Source organism: Budorcas taxicolor, chromosome 24 (genome assembly GCF_023091745.1).
Source record: "Budorcas taxicolor isolate Tak-1 chromosome 24, Takin1.1, whole genome shotgun sequence".
Classification (NCBI taxonomy): Eukaryota; Metazoa; Chordata; class Mammalia; order Artiodactyla; family Bovidae; genus Budorcas; species Budorcas taxicolor.
This window is the reverse complement of record NC_068933.1, coordinates 41,232,713-41,256,911: the sequence shown is the minus strand read 5'-3', so window position 1 is coordinate 41,256,911 and position 24,199 is coordinate 41,232,713. Positions and strand designations below refer to the sequence as shown.

The 24,199-nt window shown below is 46.9% G+C and overlaps 1 protein-coding gene across 5 annotated transcripts in view; it reads right to left on the bottom strand.

The window, feature by feature from the left end:
- Positions 1–1,169: 1,169 nt before the first annotated feature.
- The window catches only part of THRB (thyroid hormone receptor beta), a 437,459-nt gene continuing 414,429 nt past the window's right edge, over positions 1,170–24,199 (bottom strand). For all 5 annotated transcript variants that reach the window (XM_052661486.1, XM_052661489.1, XM_052661487.1 and 2 more), the window contains 3 exons: positions 17,093–17,239; positions 10,442–10,700; positions 1,170–5,814 (listed from right to left, as the gene is read on the bottom strand). In XM_052661486.1, coding sequence (XP_052517446.1) covers positions 5,573–5,814; positions 10,442–10,700; positions 17,093–17,239 — 648 coding nt within the window. In that variant the 3' untranslated portion in view covers positions 1,170–5,572. The remainder of the gene's footprint in view (positions 5,815–10,441; positions 10,701–17,092; positions 17,240–24,199) is intronic.

Below are 24,199 nucleotides of genomic sequence, written 5' to 3'. Positions count from 1 at the left end.
CATTGGAGTGTTTATCTGGCTCATGTCCTGGCCGAATGGTGTTGAGCTTCCTCTCTGTTCAGGAGACTTGTTGCTGTACCAAAAATGGATGTGCTTTCAGACTTAATGATTGGTGTGGACATTTCTTTCTTTTTTTTCACTTGTTAACTGTTCCTCCTATTTCTTATAGCAGCAAGACAGACTTTTCTTTGGGGAACCATTCCTGACTCAACTCTCTGTCTAGTTTAGATGGGGCTGGTTGTCCTTTTTTTCCTCCATCCAGTTCCAGGATTTCAGAGGACTCAGCTAATTAGCATATCTGTGCTCCTCAGCCACATGACTGGCTCAGGAATGGGCACGTGACTCCATTTGGACCAATGAGGAGTAGGTTCAGGATTTTTACTGGAACTGTTGGGGAAAAGAAACTCTCTTCCCACTGATTTGGAGCTAGAAGGCTCATCCTGGAGCTACTGGTGGCCATCATAGGACAAAAGACTATGTGAGCATGAAGTCCATGTGAAGGGAATTTGTATGGGCAGAAATCTGCCCAGAGAGATGAAAAGAGGCACATCCTGAGGTACTGAGTACCCAGATCCAGCCACACCTGAAGCCATGGCACTCTTGGATTTTTCAGATATTATGGACAATAAATTCCCATTAGGCTTTTTTTTTTTTTTTTTTTGGTCACCCATCACAGCATGAGTCCTAACATGTGAGCTATATATTGATAGCTGGTATCAGTATAATTTCATTAGTACTAATAATGTTCTTGGACATTTTGAGATAAAAAGATGAATGCAGTCTTTTAGCTGCAAAAACTTCCCTCTTCCCTCCTCACCACATCTCTATGGCCCCTTCCAAAGCGAGTATCTCCCTATCCCTTCATGCCCTCCTCTCAAGAAAACTTGCTTATTCTAGTAGATGTTTATGAAACAAATGTCGTCACATCTCTGTTTTCCTTCTTTTGGAAGCAGCAAGATGAGACAAGCAGGTAACCCTGTGCCTATATAGACGATAATAATATTTAAAGAAAGAGGCAGAAAAGTATATCTGTTATAAGCTTTTCTTTTTTGTTTCTTTTTTAGAATTGTAGCTTATCAGTTTATCTATGCCTGCTATAGTCATAATTACAATTTAATATCTGCATACAAAAGCTATGTAAAAATCCATTTTTCCCAAATATACAAATTTTCTTTTTGGATAGTTTAAAACATTTTGATCACAGATTTCAATAGAATTTTAGGCTGAAAAAAATATTACCAATCTAGCAATATCAGTTAACACCATTTGCAAAACACAAATCTTCTGATGACTGTAAATCTTTCCCTGTTCTGTTGTCTTTTTCTGATTCTCAGGGCATGAAAACATCATGGGGGAATAAAGGTGTTTTCTCCAAAGAAAGCCTTCATAACTAATTTGGCTCTATAATCAAATGAAAAATGTCAATTAGGAAGAACCAAAAAAGGGGAGTGGCATAATGTCAGCTTGTTCATGCCCTGCTAGCGTCTGTGTCAGCAAGTTGCCTGTCACCTAAGGGTCTTCCTCTGTCGTACGTTGTGCTCCGGAACGTCCTATCTGCATCCTGAGGAGGACAGATTTATATCTGATTGTCTTGTGCATAAGGTGGGTCAGCTTTAACTGTGCACAGAAAGCCACAAACAGCATTTTACCTGCACGATATTGCTCCTGAAGGCGGCGTTAATGAATGTAGAAACACTAGAAATGCACACATTTTGCATTTGCAAACATTTGTACAGCACAGTAAAAATTCCGTGATAAGGCCAAACCTTTTTTCCCCTAGTCTGTTTTTGTGTCTCTGTGTGAGTGTTTTCAAAGTTTTTTTTTTTTTTTTTTAAGATTAAAGTTAAGTGTTTCAATTGTAAAAAATACACACCGGGCAAATCCTTACCTGGATAATAAATATCTACATCACAGTACAATAAAATTTCTCCTCTATAAAATTTAAATATGGATTATAACCTATCGCTATCAAAAGAAACACTATGCTAATATTTCCTTATTATTAAAATAACAGGAAAAATGACGAGCTTATTTTGGAACCTGACGCGGTAACCATCGGAAAGGGCAAAGAGATTCAAACGTCTGTTAAGCACTCTCCTTCTGAAGAGGAATGGTGGCCTGGTGGTGATTCAACTCAGTTTGTGAAAAAGGTTTAGCCTTACAAATGCTGGCTACGTTTCAAAAACCATAAGACCAGTTTCATATTTTATGACTCATGCAGCCAAAGGTCAACATGACACGAATGGGTTAGAGTTCCATAGAATAAAAATGTATCACGGACAGTGACATGCTTCGAGGGCGTGTGCAGTTCACGGAGGCTGTGCCCGCTGGGGCCGGGCGCGCCGGCCATGCTGTGGGCGGAAGAGGCGGCTCTCGGGCTGAGGCAGCAACACGGCGCGGGTATCCTTGAGGACCGAGGCTCACGGGACGAGGAAAGCTCGGAGGCGGCACGTGGAGTTTTGAGCAGAATCATAAAGAAGAAAAGATCTTTACTTTTTTCACTATTTCTACCAACACGGCACATCTAATTGAAGAGTGAAGTACACTTGAGGGCTACACACACACTCACGCGCACACACACACACACACACACACACACACTGGACACCACTCACCCCCCCAAATTTGAGTGATTTATAAATAGAGATCCCAGTTGTGGGCTGTGTTCTCCTCTTCTGGGATGTCTCCCCACTGAGCAAGGTTTCAGTCAGTCCACATTTGATTTGAAAGTCTGGACGACGTAAGAAAAAATGTTAAAAAGAAAAAAAAAAAAGAAATCCAGAGCAAGTCCCTCCTAATCGAGTTTTAGAGGATGGAGTCTTGAGATGCAGTAAGTACCGCAGTCAATTACAGAAGCAATGAGTCACCCTGACCATCGGGGTTGTGAGTCTTTCAGTCTTGACAGCCTTTCCTTAAACCGGAAGTCCTCGAAGCTTTGTCTGCTCGGCAGGAAGTAGTCAGCCTTCGACAAGACTTTGAGATCAGCAGTTTGCCTGCTTAAGGCTACCATGTAAGAGGCCAAGGATCAAACACACATTTAGTCGGGGCTGGCTGGGTTGCTGTAGACCTGCTGAACCATTTGGCCAGTGGCCAATCATGTTAATCCCTAAGGCATTCCGATGCGGCTTTAGATCAGGCTCTGCACTTGGACTGAATCTGGGGCTGTCTGATGCCCTGGGGAATCTCAACACGTTGAGGAGACTTTCCTGGGGAGCCTACTGCCTGAGGAGTCTGTGCGCTTCCAGAACCTGCCTGCTTGCCTTCCCTTCCAAAGGAAAAACCTGCCCCACCCGGAAAAGCTTCTCGGAGTTATCCTGGAGCAGAGGTGGTAAAACGCTTTTATTTCAAAGAGCAGTTATCCAAAGAGAGTCAACAGAGGAAGCTGAGACAGTAACAAAGTGAGGACCAGAGGGGACTGGCTAGAGGCTACCTGGAGAAAACAAAACCAAAACAACTGCCCGTAGGACAGGGAAGCCTGGCGTGCTGCAGTCCATGGGGGTCGTAAAGAGTCGGACAGGACTGAGCGACTGAACTGAGGGAAGTCAAAGCAGGCAATCTGCCCATGAACTTCATGTTGATAATTTTATTCTCTTCACCCATTTCCTTTCTCTGGGTAGTAAGTTCCAGTGCACCGCTCTTGGTTTCTTTCCCTGGAAGCCTGTGTAATTGCTTTAGCACATCAAACACGTAATTTTCCTCCCAGATTATTTCTGGTCACTCTCAGGACTTTTAATGCCACTCCTCTCCTCCTCCCAAATCTACCCTGCCTTTCTCTAAATAACTGATATGTCGTATATCAACCGCCTATTTTGAATCAACACCAAATATATTTTCCTTAGCTGTCAGGAGAGTCATCATTTCTAATAAAGTTAGAAATTAGAATGTGAAAGAAACCATCAAAAGAACTTGATTCTCTCACCCCCTAAAATTAGTACAGTGTTAAGGACAGGAAGGATTTTTGAGTTCATGACTCAAGGTCACAAATCTACCACTTGAGAGCACAAACTAGAACTCAGGCACCCCAACTTCTGGGCCAGTTAAAAAAGAATGAATCCACATGGTTTTTAGGCAAGTTTCACTGATATGGCTTATTTTCCCAAACACTTCCAGGATAAGGCAGTACAAGGCAGGCAGAGGAACAGTTTATGTCTACCATGACAGTGAAGAGTGAGATACATTCAGTTTCTTGGGTATATTCTGTGCCCATCTTCTGACACTGAAGCACCCAGGGGCATCATATGCTTTCTGGGCACACAGTGCTCCAGTGGCGGTCACTGGGGAGGTGGGCTGGGCGGGGAAGGTGAGTGAGGGTTTGTGTGCGTGGTCTGCAGCTGTTTTCTGCTGAGTATCTGTCTGGGCAATGCTATCAGAAGGACAGAGAGAGTCAGTGGCTGGAGCAGGCTTTGTTTGGTGGTAGTCAAGCCTCAGAGCCAGAGGGAAAGGAGATTAGGAAACACTTGTGAATAGAGCAAAGAGCCCGAGGATCCAAGAGCAGAAGAGGGGAAACTTAGCATCAGGGCGAGGAGGCTCTGAGGCCCTGCATTTTCTTCAACAGAGAACGTGATGTCACTAGTCTCTCCCCAGAACAAGACTGAAACATTTCAGCTTGTTACCACTCCTTGACTGGAAGGTCAATCCACAGGGAAATCTGTTGTCGGCTCAGCAGAGATGCAATCAGGTTGAATGACTTGAGGACTTTGAGAGATGAAGGGTCAGATGTCACTGAACAGTGACATCACTCTGTAAGTAGGTTTGATTTTTGTGGGAGTGTCCTCTGAGCAGTAAGAAGCCTTCTTACTATGAAGTGACACTATGTAAATTTTTGGAAACCACTGAGTCACTGATATCTGTGAAGATTTTGAATTTCTTTGGGCTCACTTAAGGAAACTGTTTTCCTTGTTGGCCTCAATCAGTCAAACACCTGCACATCTTTGAGTCACACCCTTGTGTAACTCGAATTAAATCACAGGATTATGAAATTTACAGTGAAAGGACAGCTAATTTGGGGGAAACAAATATCCTTATATATTCCAGGTTAGGCTGCTAGGAGAGAACAGAGTGCTGAAAACAGCATGTTCTTGAAGAGATAACGTGTTCAGAACTTTCCCTAGGAAGCTGAAAGCCACATCTCATCAGAGGCTGTCTGTGCTGTGCTAATTCGAGCCCTGCAAAAACCAGGATTGGATCAAGATGACTACGTTGTCTTGGTTTTAAGTCTTCTTTAGTTTCCTGCTGTGCCATTTTGCTTGCTCGAGTCACTGACCAGGGACAGATGGGAGCTGGTGACGGCTTGATGCTGGTGAATTAATGATTGTCCCCACCCCACCTCCACAACTGTAAAACCTCCAAAGCATATTCACATCAAAGGACTGGAGAACAAAATGCAATAGTTAGCAAGTACCCGCATTCAAGGGGCAATTTCATCCATGTCTATGCCAAGGACTACCTCCCTTTACCCCAAAACAATCCCTCCCAACACAAAGAAATAAAGGAACAAACAAAAAAGAGCTAGGCAATGGAATGAAATGATACCCAGTAGTGCTGTTGGAATTATGAGAATGAGTCAGTCGGTCTAATCCTCAAACACTTCCAAGAACAACGGGGGAAAGAGTTCCGTGGGGCATTCCACCTTCATGTGCAGGAAGCGGCTGGCATGGCAGGCTCCGATCATCCGCAGGTCTGTCACCTTCATCAGGAGTTTTGGCCAAAAGTGAGTCACGTGGTGTTTTCGGTAATTGATATAGTGTTCAAAGGCCAGCAGGAAACTATCTTGGTATTTTTCTATTCTCTCAACGCAGGCAAGCCCTGGGCGATCTGAGGGAGAAGAAAGAAGGATGTTAATTTGGAGGCAGAAATGAGAAGGTCCACTTGCCTGGTCCACTTCAAGTCCTTTAGTGTGAAGTGGGCCAATCTGGGGACTTTTGACTCCTAGGAATGGGCATGGATGCAGTATGAACTCTGGGGCATCAGGGACCAAGATGCCAGGGAGTGGAGTAACTTACATGAAGGGTGTCAAGGCTTTGTTCAGATAAATGTCTCTGGCTCACACAAATCACCTCCTTGGGTGTGAAGGGTGATGCCTCCCTCCTAGGGTACAGAAGGAGAAACCTCACCTAGAGAACGGAAATACTCTGCATAATGAGGAGGGATTCTGACAAGCATGGGACTTAGAGAGAAGAGAGAGATGTGCAAAGAGATTGGGAGGAAATCAGGCAGCCTGGATGCAAAGGAGGAATGTCTGATGGAAAGAGACTCTGGTGAGGACAAAGCAGCACAATATCCAATTTTAGTTGTTTATTTGGCTTCAGTGAACCACTCCTTCCCTTCCCTTATAGCTTTGATTGCTTCTGTAGCAGCCCTGTGTTGGTGGTGTCTTGGGAAGTTATAATGAAAAGGGGATGTGAACGACACTAGCATCATCCTGTGTAGACAAGAGAAGAGAAGAGTCACAGTGGGAAGATGGAGCTGGAGGAGATCATGATCATGTACAGGCCAGAAAAATCTTCCCAAGTCTTGGAAAACCACTGGTCTTCCCACAATACATAGAAGACTCAAGGCAGTTTTTAAAAAAAATGATAAAAGGATGTCAAGAGAAGGCTGGATGATTCGGGAATATCTAAGCTGCAAGGACTTGGGTTGCAAAAGTGGATACAGAGGGAATGTATCTCAACATGATAAAAGCTATATATGACAAGTCCACAGCTAAGAGCATACTAAATGGTGAAAAGCTGAAAACTTTTTTAAGACAGAGAACAAGAAAGGATGCCTCCTCTTGTGGCTTTTACTCAGCATAGCATTATAAGTCCTATGCAGAGCAGTTAGGCAAGAAAAAGAAAGAAAAGCCATCCAAGTTGGAAAGGGAAAAGTAAAACCTGTCACTATTTGCTGATAACATTCCCAATTGCATCAAAAAGAATAAAATACCTAGGGACTAATTCAACTAAAGATGTGAAAGACTTATACACTGAAAAATAAGACATTGATAAAGGAAACTGAAGAAAACACAGTAAGTGGAAAGATATCCCATGCTCATGGATTGGAAGAATTAATATTGTTATAATGTTCATTCTACTCAAAGCCATCTGTGGATTCAGTGCAATCCCTATCAAAGTTTCAATGGCGTTTTTCACAGAACTAGAATAAACAATGCTAAAGTTTGTATCTTCAGCCATAAAAAACCCCAAATAGCCAAAGGAATCTTGAGAAAACAAAACGGAGCTGGAGGCATCACATTCTCTGATTTAAAACTATATTATAAAGTTACAGCAACCAAAACAGTATTGTATTGGCATAAAAAGATACATAGATGAATGGAAATGCAAATCAAAACCACAATTAGATATCACCTCACACCTATCAGAATGGCTATCATCAAAAAGAAAAGAAGTAACAAGAGAACCCTTGAGCACTATTTTTGGGAATGTAAGTTGGTACAGCCACTGTGGAAAACAGTATCGAGATTCCTTAAAAAATGAAAATAGAACTACCACATGACCCAACAATCCCACTTCTGGGTATTTATCTGAAGAAAGTGAAACCACTACATCAAAAACATATCTTCACCCCCCTGTTCTCTGCAGCATTATTATAATAGTTAAGGTATGGAAACAAGCTAAGTGTCCACTGATGGATGAATAGATAAAGAAGCTGTCACCCCCACCCTCCCCCCCCCACAATTTCTGGCATGCTATTTAGTTATAAAGAATGAAATCTTGCTATTTGCAACAACATGGATGGACCTTGAGGGCATTGTGCTAAGTGAATAAGTCAGAGAAAGAGGAATACTATATGATCTCACTTATAGGTAGAATCTCAAAAACAAAAACAAAGAAAATCCCAGCAAGCTCATATGCATAGCAGATTGCTGGTTGTCAGAGGCTGGGAGTCTGGGTGGGTGAAGTGGGTGAAGGGGGTCAAAGGGTACAGATTTCCAGTTATAAAACAAGTCAGTCATGCAGATGTAATGAACAGCATAATGACTAGCTAATAATACTGTATTACATATTTGAAAGTTGCTAAGACAGTAAATCTTAAAAGTCCTAATCACAAGAAAAAATTGTGCAACTATATATGAGGAGATATGTTAGTTAATACTGATGATCATTTCAAAATAATATACACATATCCAGTCATTATGTTGTACACCTGAAATTAATGCAATGTTATATAAGTTATACCTAAAAACATACAAACAAACAAAAAAACCCATGAAATTTCTAAACTTGAATGAATTCCTCATACAACTCTGGGGAGCCCTACCACCTCCCTGCTCAGTTCTTCTGTTTGTGGCTTTGATCAAATAAATACATTCATGCTTTAAATGTCTAGTTATTGAAATATCTGTATCAGTAAAACTCTAAATAGAGTTCTGCTTAATTTGAAAGAAAGAATCAGGGTTAATGTCTCAGTCCCTCCTTCTGAGCTTAGACAGAATATCCTGGCTTTTGGCATCCCCCATCCAGCTCAGATTGCAATGTTTGCATTTTAATTTTGTGATTTCCTTTATAGTTGATGTTGCTGCTCTGTGGCTCACCCCATCTTCTCTCTCTCTCTGAATGTGCCAGATAAATTCTCCATAGGATCGTTTAACTTTTGATCCAAACAGGAAGTCAACATGGTATTACTCTGCACTTACTCAGTTTCTTTATTTTACAGGACACTGAAGATCAGAGACACTAGAAGCTTTGCTCAGGGTCACACAGGGAGTCCTTAAATAAATTACATGTTTTATTATTATTAGATACTTGGGCTTCCCTGGTGGCTCAGAGGGTAAAGCGTCTGCCTGCAATGCAGGAGACCTGGGTTCGATCCCTGGGTCAGGAAGATTCCCTGGAGAAGGAAATGGCAACCCACTCCAGTACTCTTGCTTGGAAAATCCCATGGACAGAGGGGCCTGGTAGACTACAGTCCATGGAGTCGCAAAGAGTCGGACACGACTGAGTGATTACTTGCTTGCTTGCCCTGAGAGTCCCTTGGACGGCAAGGAGATGAAACCAGTCAATCCTAAAGGAAATCAGTCCTGAATATTTATTGGAACGACTGATGCTGAAGCTGAAACTCCAATACTTTGGCCACCTGATGCGAAGAACTAACTCACTGGAAAAGACCCTGATGCTGGGAAAGACTGAAGGCAGGATAAGAAGGGGAGAACAGAGGATGAGATCATTGTGTTAGGTAGGCAGAATAGGGAAAAGGAGTCCAAAATGGTGGTGGCTACAAGACAAGGAAGGGAAAAGCCCGCGAAAATGAAACAAAAGAAGGTCCGAGGACTGGAGTGAGGACCTCAGGTAAAACAAACAACACTCCTGGCTGGCCCAATTTACATAGGACAGGCCCAGGGAGAGAGAAACATAAGAGCCAAAGCTAGCTCTCTCCTCTCTCCCACACGCTGGGGCGCTCTTCTCCTCCTGTCTTTAGATCGACATGCCCTCATGCCTCGAAGATGGATTTTCCTGCTATCTTCTAAATAAAATAGAGCTGTAACACTGATTTGTCTAAGAGCTATAACACGGTCCATTCGAGACCTGAGAGCTATAACATGGTCTATCCAAGACCTGAGAGCTGTGACACGCCGAGGGGGCTTTAATGGCCGTCACTCCAAGTCTTTGTTGTGACGAGACAAAGAACCGAGGAACATACACTCACGTGACAGTTGGGTGGCATCACCAACTCGATGGACATGAGTTTGAGCAAGCTCCAGGAGTTGGCGATAGACAGGGAGGCCTGGCGTACTGCAGTCCATGGGGTCGCAAAGAGTGGGAGACGACCGAGTGACTGAACTGATACTGAAGTCTACTGGCCGACCTTGACCTGGCTGTCTGCTGGAGGCTGCCTCACTTCCTGCTTCGTAGAAGCCGCTTCCTATCCTGTGAGCAAGTCCGCTCCCAAGAGGAGCTGGAGTATCACAGAACACAAGGCAGTCACGGGGTGGAAGCGGAATTCTCAGGATCCTACCAGGGCAGCCATGGGTTCCCGACAGGAAGGGACTGCACACGTCGTAGGCATCGGGAGGGCAGGACGGGGAAGGCCGCGCCAGACAGAGCCTGCCCACCACACTGCAGGCGGGTCTGGGGGACCCCACCGCTGTGGGTGCAGTGCGGAGCGTGCGGACCCAGAAGGGAGCCAACCGCGCCGAGGCGAGTGAGGAGTGTCTGTGGAAGGGAGCCGCTTCACTGAGCCTTGGAAGAGGAGCTCCGGGGGCTCCTGTCACGACCTGAGGAGCCGGCAGACACCCCCTCTTAGCTCCCCGGCAGTCCGCAAAGCCCCGTCCGCCATGGGAGGATGCGGGGACGCTGTCCGGCAGGGACCTTCTAGAAACCTACCGCCAGCCGCTGGAGGGCCGCGGGATGCGAACCGGAAGTGCCAGGGACCGGAAGCTCTGGCGACCGGAAGCTCCCCGAGCGCTCTGAACGCGCGCAGGGCCCGGTCCGGACACACTCACCTGAAGACATCAGCAGGACGGCCTGAAGGAGAGCGACCTCAGTGTCGTCCAGGTTAAAAGAGGACAGCGACATCCCCAGGTCGAAGATGGCGTCAGACACCACCCCGAGGCCCCCGTTTTTCAGCTGGCCGCGCGTCACCGCCATCTCCCCGTTCAGGGTCAAAGTCTCACTCTCCGGGTCGTAGCGCACGGCTGCGCGGAGGGACATGATCTCCATGCAGCAGCCTTTAAGGAGGATGATCTGGTCTTCACATGGCAGCTGGAAAGAAGCAGCCCACGTCAGCACGGAGTGAGGACCCCAGGGGCAACGGGAGCAGCCCCTGCCCTGTCTGCTCGCGGCTGCAGACTCCCACAACCACTCCCCATACTCCAAGCCTGGGCTTCCCAGGGCACTCGTGGTAAAAAGTCTGCCTGCCAACACAGGAGATCTGGGTTCGATCCCTGGGTCAGGAAGATCGCTCAGAGGAGGGCATGGCAACCCAGTCCAGTATTCTTGCCTGGAGAATCCCTGTGGACAGAGGAGCCCGGCGGGATACAGTCCATGGGGTCACAGAGAGTTGGCCGAGTCGGACACAACTGGAGCAACTGCGCATGCACATTGTTCATTCATCATCTTCACCAGGTTTTTTTTTTTTTTTTTTTTTGCTGCACTGCAGAGCATGTGGGATCTTAGGTCCCTGACCCGGGATTGAACTGGCACCCCCCTGCATCGCAAGTGCAACCAACTCAGAACCCAGGTCTCCCACACTGCAGGTAGATGCCTTACTGTCTGAGCCACCAGGGAAGCCCAAGAATACTGGAATAGCCACCAACTGAGACCTTCCTAAATGTACCACCGTTTTGGTCTGGTAGCTCTAAGAGCTGACCCCACTGTTTAGCTGACAACTGTGCTGCTCTGTTTTTTGAAGCAAGTTTGCTCCTTGAATCTCTTAAAAGCCAGAGGACTAGAAGGTCTCTTAACAGACACATGTGACCTCTGAGGCCCAGAGATGTCACAACTTTGCTCAGAGTCACCCAATTGATCAGAGGCAGAGGTGAGCCCAGAATCTGGACCTCCTGGCTCCTAGGGTTATTATGTTCTCAGAGTCTCTGGCATCAGAATTACTGAACACACTCCATCTCTTTGTCAGTGTTGTAATCTCATTTTAAACTCATTTGGGTATCCTGTTAAGATTTGTGATAATGTGATAACATTATTGTCACCCTGCTTATTTAACTTAGATGCACAGTACATCATGCAAAATGCCGGGCTGGATGAAGCACAAGCTGGAATCAAGATTGCCGGGAGAAATATCAATAACCTCAGATATGCAGATGACACCACCCTCATGGCAGAAAGCAAAGAAGAACTAAAGACCCTCTTGATGAAAGTGAAAGAAGAGAGTGAAAAAGTTGGCTTAAAACTCAACTTTCAGAAAACTAAGATCACAGCATCCGGCCCCATCACTTCATGGCAAATAGATGGGGAAACAATGGAAACAGTGACAGACTTTTTTTGGCTCCAAAATCACTGCAGATGGTGACTGCTGCCATGAAATTAAAAGATGCTTGCTCCTTGGAAAAAAAGCTATGAGCAACCTAGACATTATATTAAAAGGCAAAGGCATTACCTTGTCGACAAAGGGCCATATAGTCAAAGCTATTTTTTTCCCCAGTAGTCATGTATGGATGTGAGAGTTGGACCATAAAGGAAGCTGAGCACCGAAGAATTGATGCTTTTGGACTGTGGTGTTGGAGAGGACTCTTGAGAGTCCCTGAACTTCAAGGAGATCAAACCAGTCAATCCTAAAGGAAATCAGTCCTGAATATTCATTGGAAGGACTGATGCTGAAGCTGAAACTCCAATACTTTGGTCACCTGATGTGAAGAACTAACTCATTTGAAAAGACCCTGATGCTGGGAAAGATTGAAGGCAGGAGGAGAAGGGGATGGCAGAGGATGAGACGGTTGGATGGCATCACGGACTTGATGGACATGAGTTTGAGCAAACTCTGGGAGTTGGTGATGGACAGGGAAGCCTGGCGTTCTGCAGTCCATGGGGTCACAAAGATTTGGACATGACTGAGCTTTACTGACTATGCCAAAGCCTTTGACTGTGTGGATCACAATAAACTGTGGAAAATTCTGAAAGAGATGGGAATACCAGACCACCTGAACTGCCTCTTGAGAAATTTGTATGCAGGTCAGGAAGCAACAGTTAGAACTGGACATGGAACAACAGACTGGTTCCAATTTGTATGCAGGTCAGGAAGCAACAGTTAGAACTGGACATGGAACAACAGACTGGTTCCAATTTGTATGCAGGTCAGGAAGCAACAGTTAGAACTGGACATGGAACAACAGACTGGTTCCAAATAGGAAAAAGAGTACATCAAGGCTGTATATTGTCACTCTGCTTATTTAACTTATATGTAGAGTACATCATGAGAAACGCTGGTCTGGAAGAAGCACAAGCTGGAATCAAGATTGCCGGGAGAAATATCAATAACCTCAGATATGCAGATGACACCACCCTTATGGCAGAAAGTGAAGAGGAACTAAAGAGCCTCTTGATGAAAGTGAAAGAGGAGAGTGAAAAAGTTGGCTTAAAGCTCAACATTCAGAAAACAAAGATCATGGCATCTGGTCCCATCACTTCATGGAAAACAGACAGGGAAACAGTGGAAACAGTGTCAGACTTTATTTTTTGGGGCTCCAAAATCACAGCAGATGGTGACTGCAGCCATGAAATTAAAAGGCGCTTACTCCTTGGAAGAAAAGTTATGACCAACCTGGATAGCATATTGAAAAGCAGAGACATTACTTTTCCAACAAAGGTCCGCCTAGTCAAGGCTATGGTTTTTCCAGTGGTCATGTATGGATGTGAGAGTTGGACTGTGAAGAAAGCTGAGTGCCGAAGAATTGATGCTTTTGAACTGTGGTGTTGGAGAAGACTCTTGAGAGTCCCTTGGACTGCAAGGAGATCCAACCAGTCCATTCTGAAGGAGATAAACCCTGGATGTTCTTTGGAAGGAATGATGCTAAAGCTGAAGCTCCAGTACTTTGGCCACCTGATGCGAAGAGCTGACTCATTGGAAAAGACTCTGATGCTGGGAGGTATTGGGGGCAGGAGGAGAAGGGGACGACAGAGGATGAGATGGCTGGATGGCATCACTGACTTGATGGATGTGAGTCTGAGTGAACTCCGGGAGTTGGTGATGGACAGGGAGGCCTGGCGTGCTTCGATTAATGGGGTCGCAAAGAGTCAGACACGACTGATGGACTGAACTGAACTGATAACATTAATAATAAATTAAAAAAAAAATGTGTGAAGAGAAATAACAAAAAATTAGAGTTTGATTCTTTGGAGGGGGAGAACGTTTAATTAAATGCCATTATCAAAGTAGGTTGAAACACTAGTAGTTAATGGGTGGTTTTGATGAATTGGGCTAAGATTGACATGCATCGCCTTGTTTAACATTTGCAGTGATGCAGTGAGGTAAATGTTCTAATTCCAATTTTATTGACAGGTGTGAAAATCCAGGCTCTGAGAGGTTGAGAGACATGCTAGGGGGTCCCTGAGTGGGTGAGGTGAGAGTTGGAAGCCAGCTCTGTCAGAATCCAAGGTCAAGGGAAAAGGAAAGCTCCCTCTCTGAAGGGATTTGGGTGTAAGTTTCTGTAAAGAAAGAATATGAAATGACACATAGTTTCTCTCTTCATTAAAGCAGGTTCCAATTCTTTTTTGAGAAATCATCTTGGCAACACAACTACTTCAATTCAGGTGACTACATATGACAAAGCAGTACTATGGAATTACCTTTAAAATACAGGGTATATATATATATATATATATATATATATATATATATTTACTAACTCAGTCTACTTGCCTTACTGTTTAATTTCAAATTGCTCTGCTTTTTCTCTAGAATAAAAGGCATTTTGTGTTTGGTTCTGGAATCCATTCATGTGAATTCTCCCCTCCACTCATTAAGCAAAATCACTATGATTTGCTTTTATTTAGTTTCTGATTTGTACTCCTCAATTACATCTTGGATTCCTGGGCTTAGGGCCTGGTAGGGAACAGGAGATGGGAACTTGGCTAGCGCCTCCACAGGCAATTGGACAGCTGGCTGGAGTGGGTGAGTGCTGGCTTCATTGCCTAAGGCAGAGGTCCTGTCTGCAGCCCACTCACTGACACCTAGGGCTTGATAAACACGCATTGTCGGCCCTGCCTCTGAGAGTCTGCATGTGCCCAAGTTCCCAGGTGATGCCCACACACCTGGTTCAGGGACCCGCTCTTGAGAACCATGGACATAGAGTGGCAAAGAGAAATGACTAGTCTTATAAAACCATTGATTTTAGTTGTTTTTAGAGTATATAGACTTGGGCAGGCCCCATCTTTACAGCCAAGTCTGATGATAGATGAAGTAGTTTTCTTTTGAAAACTTCCTATTTGTGAGTTCACATGTAAATAAAAGCAGAGTAAAGATTTGTCAAGGGTCTCCAGTGGTTTAAAAACTAGGCCAGATGCCTGTTCTTCAAAGAGGCATTTAGGGTGAGGTTTGTTTCCATGTGTGGGCAGACAGTCTCTAAGTCACCTAAGAACCCTCCATTGTGGGGAGGCCCCGGGGGGCCCGCCCGGGGGAGAGGCGGGGGTGCCCACAGACCCGCCTGCCCCAGGAGTGCAGTGCTTGGTCGGCTGGCAGGAGTGTGTGTGCCCTGCACTCAAGAAACGGTTCTGACGTGTGCTCTTGGCAGCTCTGCCAGCAGCCATTTCAGAGCTTTCGAAGCCCTTGGTTGGTGGGCAGGCATGGGCCTCAGGAGAAAGTTATCTTGAGTGTGATTTGAACAGCAGGTGGATCCAACTGCCGCTGGCAGAAACTTCCGGTTCTGGAGCCCACCTGGGATCTGGAGCCCACTCCACAGGTAGCTCACGGCCTATGCCGTTTATGGCCCTCTTTGGGGTTCCAGAGTGTCAAAAGGGACTTCACTGGTGGTTCAGTGGTTAAGACTCTGTACTTCCAATACAGAGGGCTCAGGTTTGATCCCTGGTGGGGAACTAAGATCCCACATGCCATGCAGTGCCACCAAAAGATTAAAAAAAAAAAAATAGTGTCAAAGGGTAAAGGCCCTCAGGAGGCCCCAAGCACCAGAAACATATGTATCGCTGCTGTCAAAATGGTCTCCCCTCACTTTTTTTCAATTTGGAGACTAGAAAATATCAAGGTTGAAAGAGAGGTGGAACCACAACTTTGAAGCAGGCTTAAACTCCCGAGGGAAGCTTGAAGGGAGAGGCTTGCCACACTCGGGCCTGGAAAGTTCCGGGCTGAGCTCTCATCCTTGCCAAGGACACAGAGCACGGTGTGTTTGTTACTGGTGGTGGCAACGGCTTCTTTTCCTTCATTCACTACAGAGCTCTCAGTGGCTGGTGGCCTTACGGTTTACATTTTCTGGAAAACTTTTCCTGGTGGGTATTCCAAGGGGAACACAGGACTGATAGGCTAGCTCGCCTTGTAGGAGTAGCCAACTCCAGTTTTTTCTCAGACACCAAGGACTGAGAAAAGAGGACACAGCCCAGAGACAGAGGGCTAAGAGAGGTTCGGGAAAACAGATTCAACCCAGCACCCAAAAACAAGAGCTGACACCGGGAGTGAGAGGAAAGGCGTCCTGGGCACAGACGGGACTGTAGACACACTTTCCAGAGGGCAATTTGGCAATGCGTGGTAAGTCCTCAGAGGAGCAGCCTAGGTACTTAAATTCCACTTCTGGGATTCGCCCCAGGAAACAGGCTGTTCTGTGAACAGGGCTTAGGCACCAGAATGCTCGTTGAAAAATATTTACATTATTGAAAAATTGGATATCCCATAAAAGCAGATAACCTAAATTATGGGAGATCTGTTCTTTAGAATGGGCCTTTCCAGGTGGCTCAGTGGTAAAGAACCCACCTGCCAATGCAGGAGATGCAAGAGACACGGGTTTAATCTCTGGGTCTGGAAGATCCCCTGGAGGAGGAAATGGCAACCCACTGCAGTATTCTTGCCTGGAGAATCCCAGGTGGTATCTTAGTTCCCTGACCAGGGCTCAAACCTATGCCCCCTGCAGGGGACGGGCTGAATCTCACCACTGGACTGCTAGGGACACCCTCCACCCCACCCCACCCCATTTCACTTATTCTTGAGGATGAAGAAACCACCACGAAGCCAGCCTGCTGGGATACGAAGTGGAAATAATATAGACAGAGACTCAAAGAGCAGTGGCCCCATGCCAAATGGGTAGAGTTCATCTCTTTGATCTTAATTTTCCCCATCTGTAAAGTGGGCTTAACAAAAGCTATCCTGCTGATCTATTAGAGACTGGATTTCATGAGGCATGCTTGAGCACGGGATCCAGGACATCACAATGCCGACCTAGAGGAGGTGAGACTGTCTGATTCTCCGGGGCCTGGAGTCGGGCAGTGGAGAGGCCCCTCATCAGCCTCACGTGATGGATCGTGACCAACAGAGGAGGCGGGGAAACACGTGGGACAGTGCCTTGTCATTTCGTGCTGCCGTGGTTTTCATATGACTTTTTGTAAGTCCCAGTTGATTAGTATTAAATTACATGTAATACTCAGGAACTCAATGGAACTAATCATGAATACGAACGAAGAAGGAAAAGCAATCTCCTCACCTCACAAAACATAGGCAACTTTTTGGCAAAATCCACCACTCTGGTAATCGCTGGTGTGATGATTTTTGTGAAATGGCTGAAGGCTTCCAGGTCGACCTTTCCACCTTCTGGGGCATTCACTATCGGCGCCTGTCCAATGTCTTCGGGCTGAGGAGGAGAGACAAGGAGGATTTAAATGAAGACACCGAACGGGTCACTGATCACGGTTCTCGCGCGGCAGGAAATCTCTCCTGAGCTGACATATTACGGTTTCCACGTCGTTCCCTGAGAGACCGTACAGTTCCCAAGACCTCGAGTTCTCTGAGCAAAGATATATGTTCTTGGTCATCGCTTTCAAAGGCCCCCAGTGATCATGGTCACAGGGCTGTTGCTGTGGAAAGACACAGTGAGAGAAAGAGGGAGGAAGAAGAAACAAGAATCTGGCTGTTTCTCCGTGCACGAAGGGGACCTACGTCCGGGGCTCTGGGTGCCGTGTTCAGAGCAGGGCACACTCTGTGGGTGTCCTCCGGTGGGCGGTGGGCAGGAAGGGGGAGGCCCGCACACAGGACCCAGGCATTCACGCTTGCTTGCGACGCCTTTAGCTTGGGTCCCAGTCCGCCCTCCAGAGGCCAGCCCGAGGCCAGCTCCTCAGCTGGGACTGCAACACACTGCGGCCTCTCCTTGTATCTCCTGTGCTCAGTGGTGCTCCCAGCCAGCAACAGTCCTCCCCACTGCCCTTTCTGGTCCTTGCCATGGTCATGACTGCCTTGGGTGGTCCTCACCCAATCCCTGATGGACAAGTGAGCGAAGGAGTGCCCAGGGAGATTCAGGACGGTCCCGAGGCCAGGACTGGTCCCTGCTCTTCCGGGAGGCCGTGCCTGGCGTCAGAGGAGCGGACACTGCCTGACGGCGGCGCCCTTTGCTCAGAATCACGGTGGTCAGGCAGGGGCCAGGCGGCCAGGCTGGGAGGCGGGAAGAGGGCGGACACGGCAGGACGTATGGGCTCCGGGAGCCGGTCCAGCAAGTCCGAGCCCTCACCGCAGAGTGGCTGCTGAGGCCACCGCTGGGGACGGACTGCGTCTGCCCCTGCAGGCCCGACTTGACTGTGCCTCTGAGTGACCCCCAGAATTGCCGACTCAGTAGGTCCCTGTTAGAGAATCTGCATTTCCACCAGCTCCCCAGGGCACGGGTGCCGCCGGGCCGGGCCTGCGCGCTGAGTGGCACTGGGGGAGCGTGACCATGCCCAGCCCGGGGGCACCCGCTTCCTGCGTGGCTTCCCCTATCGCCCCCATTGCTGCTCTCGCCTCCTTTTTAGCACAAAGACAAGCAAGGATGGTTCCTTCACTCTCCTACTGCCAGGGCACCAGGTCGGAGGGCTGGCCCAGGCCGTCCAAAGGTGTGATTGGAGATGTACAGACTGGGGTCGAGGGCGGGGGGATTTTTCAATCTACTACACAGCAAAGTATGACAGCATTGACCTATTTTGGATTCTCCAGGAGGTTCTTTTGTTTTTTCTACTTTTTTGGGGACAGCAAGTGGATGGGAAAGAAAGCTGGTTTCTGTCTTGTTTCATATCACTGACTATGTTTTGGGGCAACTGTCAGCATAGCAAGCCCATGGAAGGCTGCTGGTTCTCCGGATGCAGATGGAATTGACGGGATAATCACAGGTACGGTGTCTCTCTCTCCTGTCTCTGTCTCTCTCATATACTGAGTTAAGGGACAAGGACTTCCTTGATGGCAGAAAGCAAAGAGGGACTAAAGAATCTTTTGATGAGGGTGAAAAAGGAAAGTGAAAAAGCTGACTTAAAACTCAACATTCAGAAGATGAATATCATGGCATCCGGTCCCATAACTTTATGGCAAAGAGATGGGGAAAAAATGGAAAGAGTTACAGACTTTATTTTCTTGGGCTCCAGAATTACTGTGGATGGTGACTGCAGCCATGAAATTCAAAGACGCTTGCTCCTGGGAAGAGAAGCTACAACAAACCTAGACTGTGCATTAAAAATCAGAGACATCACTTTGCTGACAAAGGTCCATACAGTCAAAGCTGTGGTGTCTCCAGTAGTCATGTATGGATGTGAAAGTTGGGCCATAAAGAAGGCTGAGTGCTGTAGAATTGATGTTTTTAAATTGTAGTACTAGAGAAGACTCTCTTCCAGGGGTAGAGAGTCCCCTGGATGGCAAGGAGCTCAAACCAGTCCATCCTAAAGGAAATCAGCCCTGAATATTCATTGGAAGGACTGATGCTGAAGCTGGAGCTCCAATACTTCGGTCATCTGTTGCAAAGAACTGACTCATCTGAAAAGACCCTGATGCTGGGAAAGATTGAAGGCAGGAGAAGGGGACGACAGAGGATGAGATGGTTGGATGGCATCACTGACTCAATGGAGATGAGTTTGAGGAAACTGGGAGAGAGTGATGGACAGGGAAGCCTGGTGTGCTGCAATCCATGGGGTCGCCAAGAGTCGGACACGAATGGGTGACTGAACAACAAGGGAAAAGGTACATCAGGGAGTCTGGGGGTGATTATTCCGATGCACACAGCAGCCTGGCACCCCACAGGCCTCTTTGCTGGTCTCTCTGATCCCTGCCACTCTGAAATGCGGCCCGGCTCACCTGCGTGTCTGCTTTATAACTCTCTCACAAAGATCAACTAGTCAAAGGAACACGGTAAAAAGGTAGAGAGTTGTATACACACACACATAAGGTGATCTTTTTAAAAAATAAAAATAAAAATATTATTTTAATAACATAGTTTTGGCCTGGTTGACTCCAGACATCTTCTCACTGAACATTGATAGATCTAATTAATTGTATTGAATTGTCTTCAGTGTCTTTTGAAATGTCAGTGTCTAAATACTAATGTTAATGATTTCCATTTAATCTGTGAGTCTGTGGGGGTATTTGAATTATCATCTGTGATACCTCTAAAGGTTTGAAAAATAGGAGGGAAATTGTATAAGAAAATCTGATAATTTTAACTAAAATTAAATGCCCAAATATAACAACCTCATGAGCTTTTCTGTTGACAAACAGCAGAGTAGGAAAAAAATTTTATTTTTAAGCTTTTGGATATTTACTGGAAAATACAATTGCTAGAAGTAAAACCATATGCAAAGTAAAAGCCTTCTATTATATCATTAAGCTTTATATCCAAAATAGATCTTGGATACTAGAAAAAAGAATATATGAATTGACCTGAGTTAAAGCATCACGTATAAGAAGTTAAAGTTGACAATGCAACCTTGTTTGTGACTTCCCTGAAGATTTTTTACCCATAAAAACAACATATTATTTGCTAAAATATTTGGAAGATGTTAAAAATATAATACAAACACTTGGCACACTTGAATCTACTGGTATCTTCTTCCAGCAAGTAGCCTGTAGTCTACTCAGTGAACACATTTGCTCATATGCACATGTGTGTTTTTGCATATGAGATCAAACTCAGAGACTAGGGATAGGTCCCCGGCATGCAGACTCAGCAGTGGAGACTTGGGGAGCGGGCCTTTTGTGTCTGTGGATCAAAGTGCCCACCCCAGTATTCTGGCCTGGAGAATCCCATAAACTGTATAGTCCATGGGGTTGCAAAGAGTCAGACACAACTGAGCAACTTTCACTTTACTTTGCTTTTCCTTCTGGGGCTGCCTCCTAGCCTCCCCCAGACTTCTGCTTTTTAAAAACTCTTCACTTCAGTCTCATCTCTGCCAATTCCAACTCTAACTTCTCTCTGAAGCCCTCCCAGATGGCCTTGGTGGGAGACGGTGTCCACCTTATTTGAATACACAAGGTGGCCCAGGTAACCCCTCATCGGGCATCGAGGCCTTGTTACTTTTATTGTAGTTATGAAAAGTGAAAGTGTTAGTCTCTCAGTCATGTCTGACTCTGCAGCCCCATGGACTGTAGCCTGCCAGGCTCCTCTGTCCACGGACTTCCAGGCAGGAATACTGGAGTGGGTTGCCATTGCTTTCTCCAGGGAATTGTAGTTACATAGGTATACATCCCTTCTCAAGACAGGGGAATATGCCTTGAGGGTCTTTGTCTGCTGTGCAGAGGGCACTGGGCCAAGCAGTGAGGGCTGGCGGAGTGAATACAGGGGTGGATGTTTCTACACGTCCTACGTGTTCTACATGTTCTACAGTATTTGTTGTGCAACGGCTATGGGGTCGGGCTTTGTCCTACACACTGAGGCTACAGAAACAGTACATCCTCAGAGAACCTTCACGTGGTGACGGGACTCGGACAATAAATGAAATGAGTGCTCCCAAGAAAGAACGTTAATTTGTGATAAGACTGGAGGTGTCATGTATGGATGTGAGAGTTGGACTGTGAAGAAAGCTGAGCACCGAAGAATTGATGCTTTTGAACTGTGGTGTTGGAGAAGACTCCTGAGAGTCCCTTGGACTGCAAGGAGATCCAACCCGTCCATCCTAAAGGAGATCAGTCCTGGGTGTTCTTTGGAAGGAATGATGCTAAAGCTGAAACTCCCGTACTTTGGCCACCTCATGCGAAGAGTTGACTCATTGGAAAAGACTCTGATGCTGGGAGGGATTGAGGGCAGGAGGAAAAGGGGATGAGATGGCTGGATGGCATCACCAGCTCAATGGACGTGAGTCTGAGTGAACTCCGGGAGTTGGTGATGGACAGGGAAGCCTGGTGTGCTGCAATTCATCGGGTCGCAGAGTTGGACACGACTGAGTGACTGAACTGAACTGAACTGACCTAATAATACATGCGGCTCGGGAGGTCAGGTGACCAGCCAGGCCCCTTTGAGATGTCAGGTGTGAGTTTTATCTTGAAGAACGTCAAGAGGGCAGCCTTCCACAGACACAGAGGACATTTAAGGCAGAGGGTAAACCCACTGCATAGTCCCAAGGTCTGAGAGCAGGCCCATGTGGTAGGCACAATGCAATACAGGATGGGAGGCATGCAAGGGTTGCCACCATGATGGGCCCTCAGGGGCCATGGAGAGGAGATGGGCGAACTTTAAATGCAATGGAGCACCGCTGAAGAGCTTTAAACAGGAGAGCAGCCATGACGAGATGTACAGTTGCTACATGGAGAAGGGATGCAGGAGCCAAAGAAAGAGACGGGAGAACAGCAGCGGTGGTTTGGGCAAGAGGGGAAGTGGGTGGCAGCGGAGACGGAGAAAGGGGAGACCTGGAGACCCGTCTAGGGGGCCAGGGGGCGAAGGGCGATGAGGGGCCCAGCAGCTGTCCTCTGGGCAGTGGGGGTGGAGGTGCACAGAACGAGAAATTCAGGGGTGTGTGCGGACATGGCTTTGACCCCAGCTCAGCACTAGAGGAGGCTGGTATGACATAAACTGAGACAGACCGAGGTTTTCTGCTTTGGCATCGGAATCGTTCAAGGGGAGTAGGAAGTACTCTGGTTAACCTCTTTGCAAGTGGCTCTCTTGAAGCTGAGGGCTTCCTGGCTTGGGTCTCTGGCACAAGCAGAGGGGATGGGGCCAGACGGGACTCTTCCGTCCTTCTGAGTGATCACAGGGCGTCTCCCCTCACCTTTGTGGTGGGGTTGTTGTTCAGTCCCTAAGTCATGTCCGACTCTTTGCAACCCCATGGACTGCAGCACGCCAGGCTCCCCTGTCCTTCACCATCTCCCGGAGCTTGCTCAAACTCAAGCCCATCGAGTCGGTGATGCCATCCAACCTATCTCATCCTCTGTCATCCCCTTCTCCTTTTGCCTTCAATCTTTCCCAGCATCAGAGTCTTTTGTGGTGGGGGGTAGGGGACAAGTGGCGATTAAAGGTCTCTGGGCCTTGGGACATTACTACCCAACTGCTCCCTTCTCCTGGGATGAGCAGGGGACAGGATGGTGAGAATGGTGGTGTGTGGATGATGCTCTGAGTAACCCCGTAGGGGGTTGTTAATGACACGCCAAGATCTCGTGCCGATTACTTTTATATCACTGATAACAGCACCAAAGCAGCCGAGCCTCAGACAGGAAGTAACTTACCCAAAGTCACATAATGAAAGAGCAACAGAGCAAGCAGTGAATTCAGGCTGCCTGGCTCCAATCCCTACACACATAACCAAACATAACAACACTGCCTTCATCTGATGTAGTGTAATAATCATTTTGAGTGACAGTAGCCTTCCTGGCTTGCTGCATTTGTCTTGTGACCTGTCTACTCAGACCACACGTGGCCAAACCACCCATCCTGCCTCATCCTTTCTGAGACGATTCCCAAGGAGAATGTGTGACGTCAGACAGTAGCTCTGCCAGGGGAAAAGCAGGGCAGGCCCGCCCTGGTTCTGATGGTCACATTTTACACTGGGTGAAAAATCCACCCAAAGGTGTACCTTCACATGTGAATGAAAGGAGCAGAGAAATAATGAGACAGGCTGGGGCCTGGGACCCTTGGCTGCGGTGCTTGTACCTGGACACACCTCTCCTCCAGCAACAAAATAAAAAAGAAACCATCAGGGACTAAAAAAAACTGTGAGCATGCACAGTTGGGGCAAATTCTGGACAACAAGATACACAAAGACCAAAAAACCACTTCTGAAGAGCCGGGAGCAAAAGCAGGATACTGCGCATGCCCCCTGCACTCAACACCAGCAAAGGGGCTGGCAGACCACCTATGACACCCTGCAGTCCGACCCCTGGGCTCACCCCTCCTCTCACCCCGTACAAGAAACCGGCTCGCTCCGCTTCCCTTGGGCAGTGAGCAAGCAGGAGAGACCGTCCCACTGCAGCTGCAGGAGCCCAGATAAAGCCTCGCCCGAACTGCTTGTCTGGCCCCTGATCAATTTCTATTGATTGAGGGAGACCAGAAACCCTGGTTAAAAAAAAAATAATAGTAACACAGTGTCAGCAGACAATACTGTTGCTGGTAGGGGTCTACTTCGAGCCAACGTCGCCCATGCTGGGCAGGTGCGGATGTGAGCGCCTTGGTGGAGACCTTGCTCTCCCTTGCCTGGCACGAGCTTCTTGCCCCTGTCTCAGCCCACATCTGCCTGTCCTCATCACTGTCATCACACAGGGATTGGCACTCTGTACCTCCAGAGATTTGAGGGGATTGGAGAATGACTTAAATGCTTTTGGAAATAGTTGTAAAGAGTGGTTTTTAAATCACTGAAAATCTGCAAGGCTTTTGCAAAAG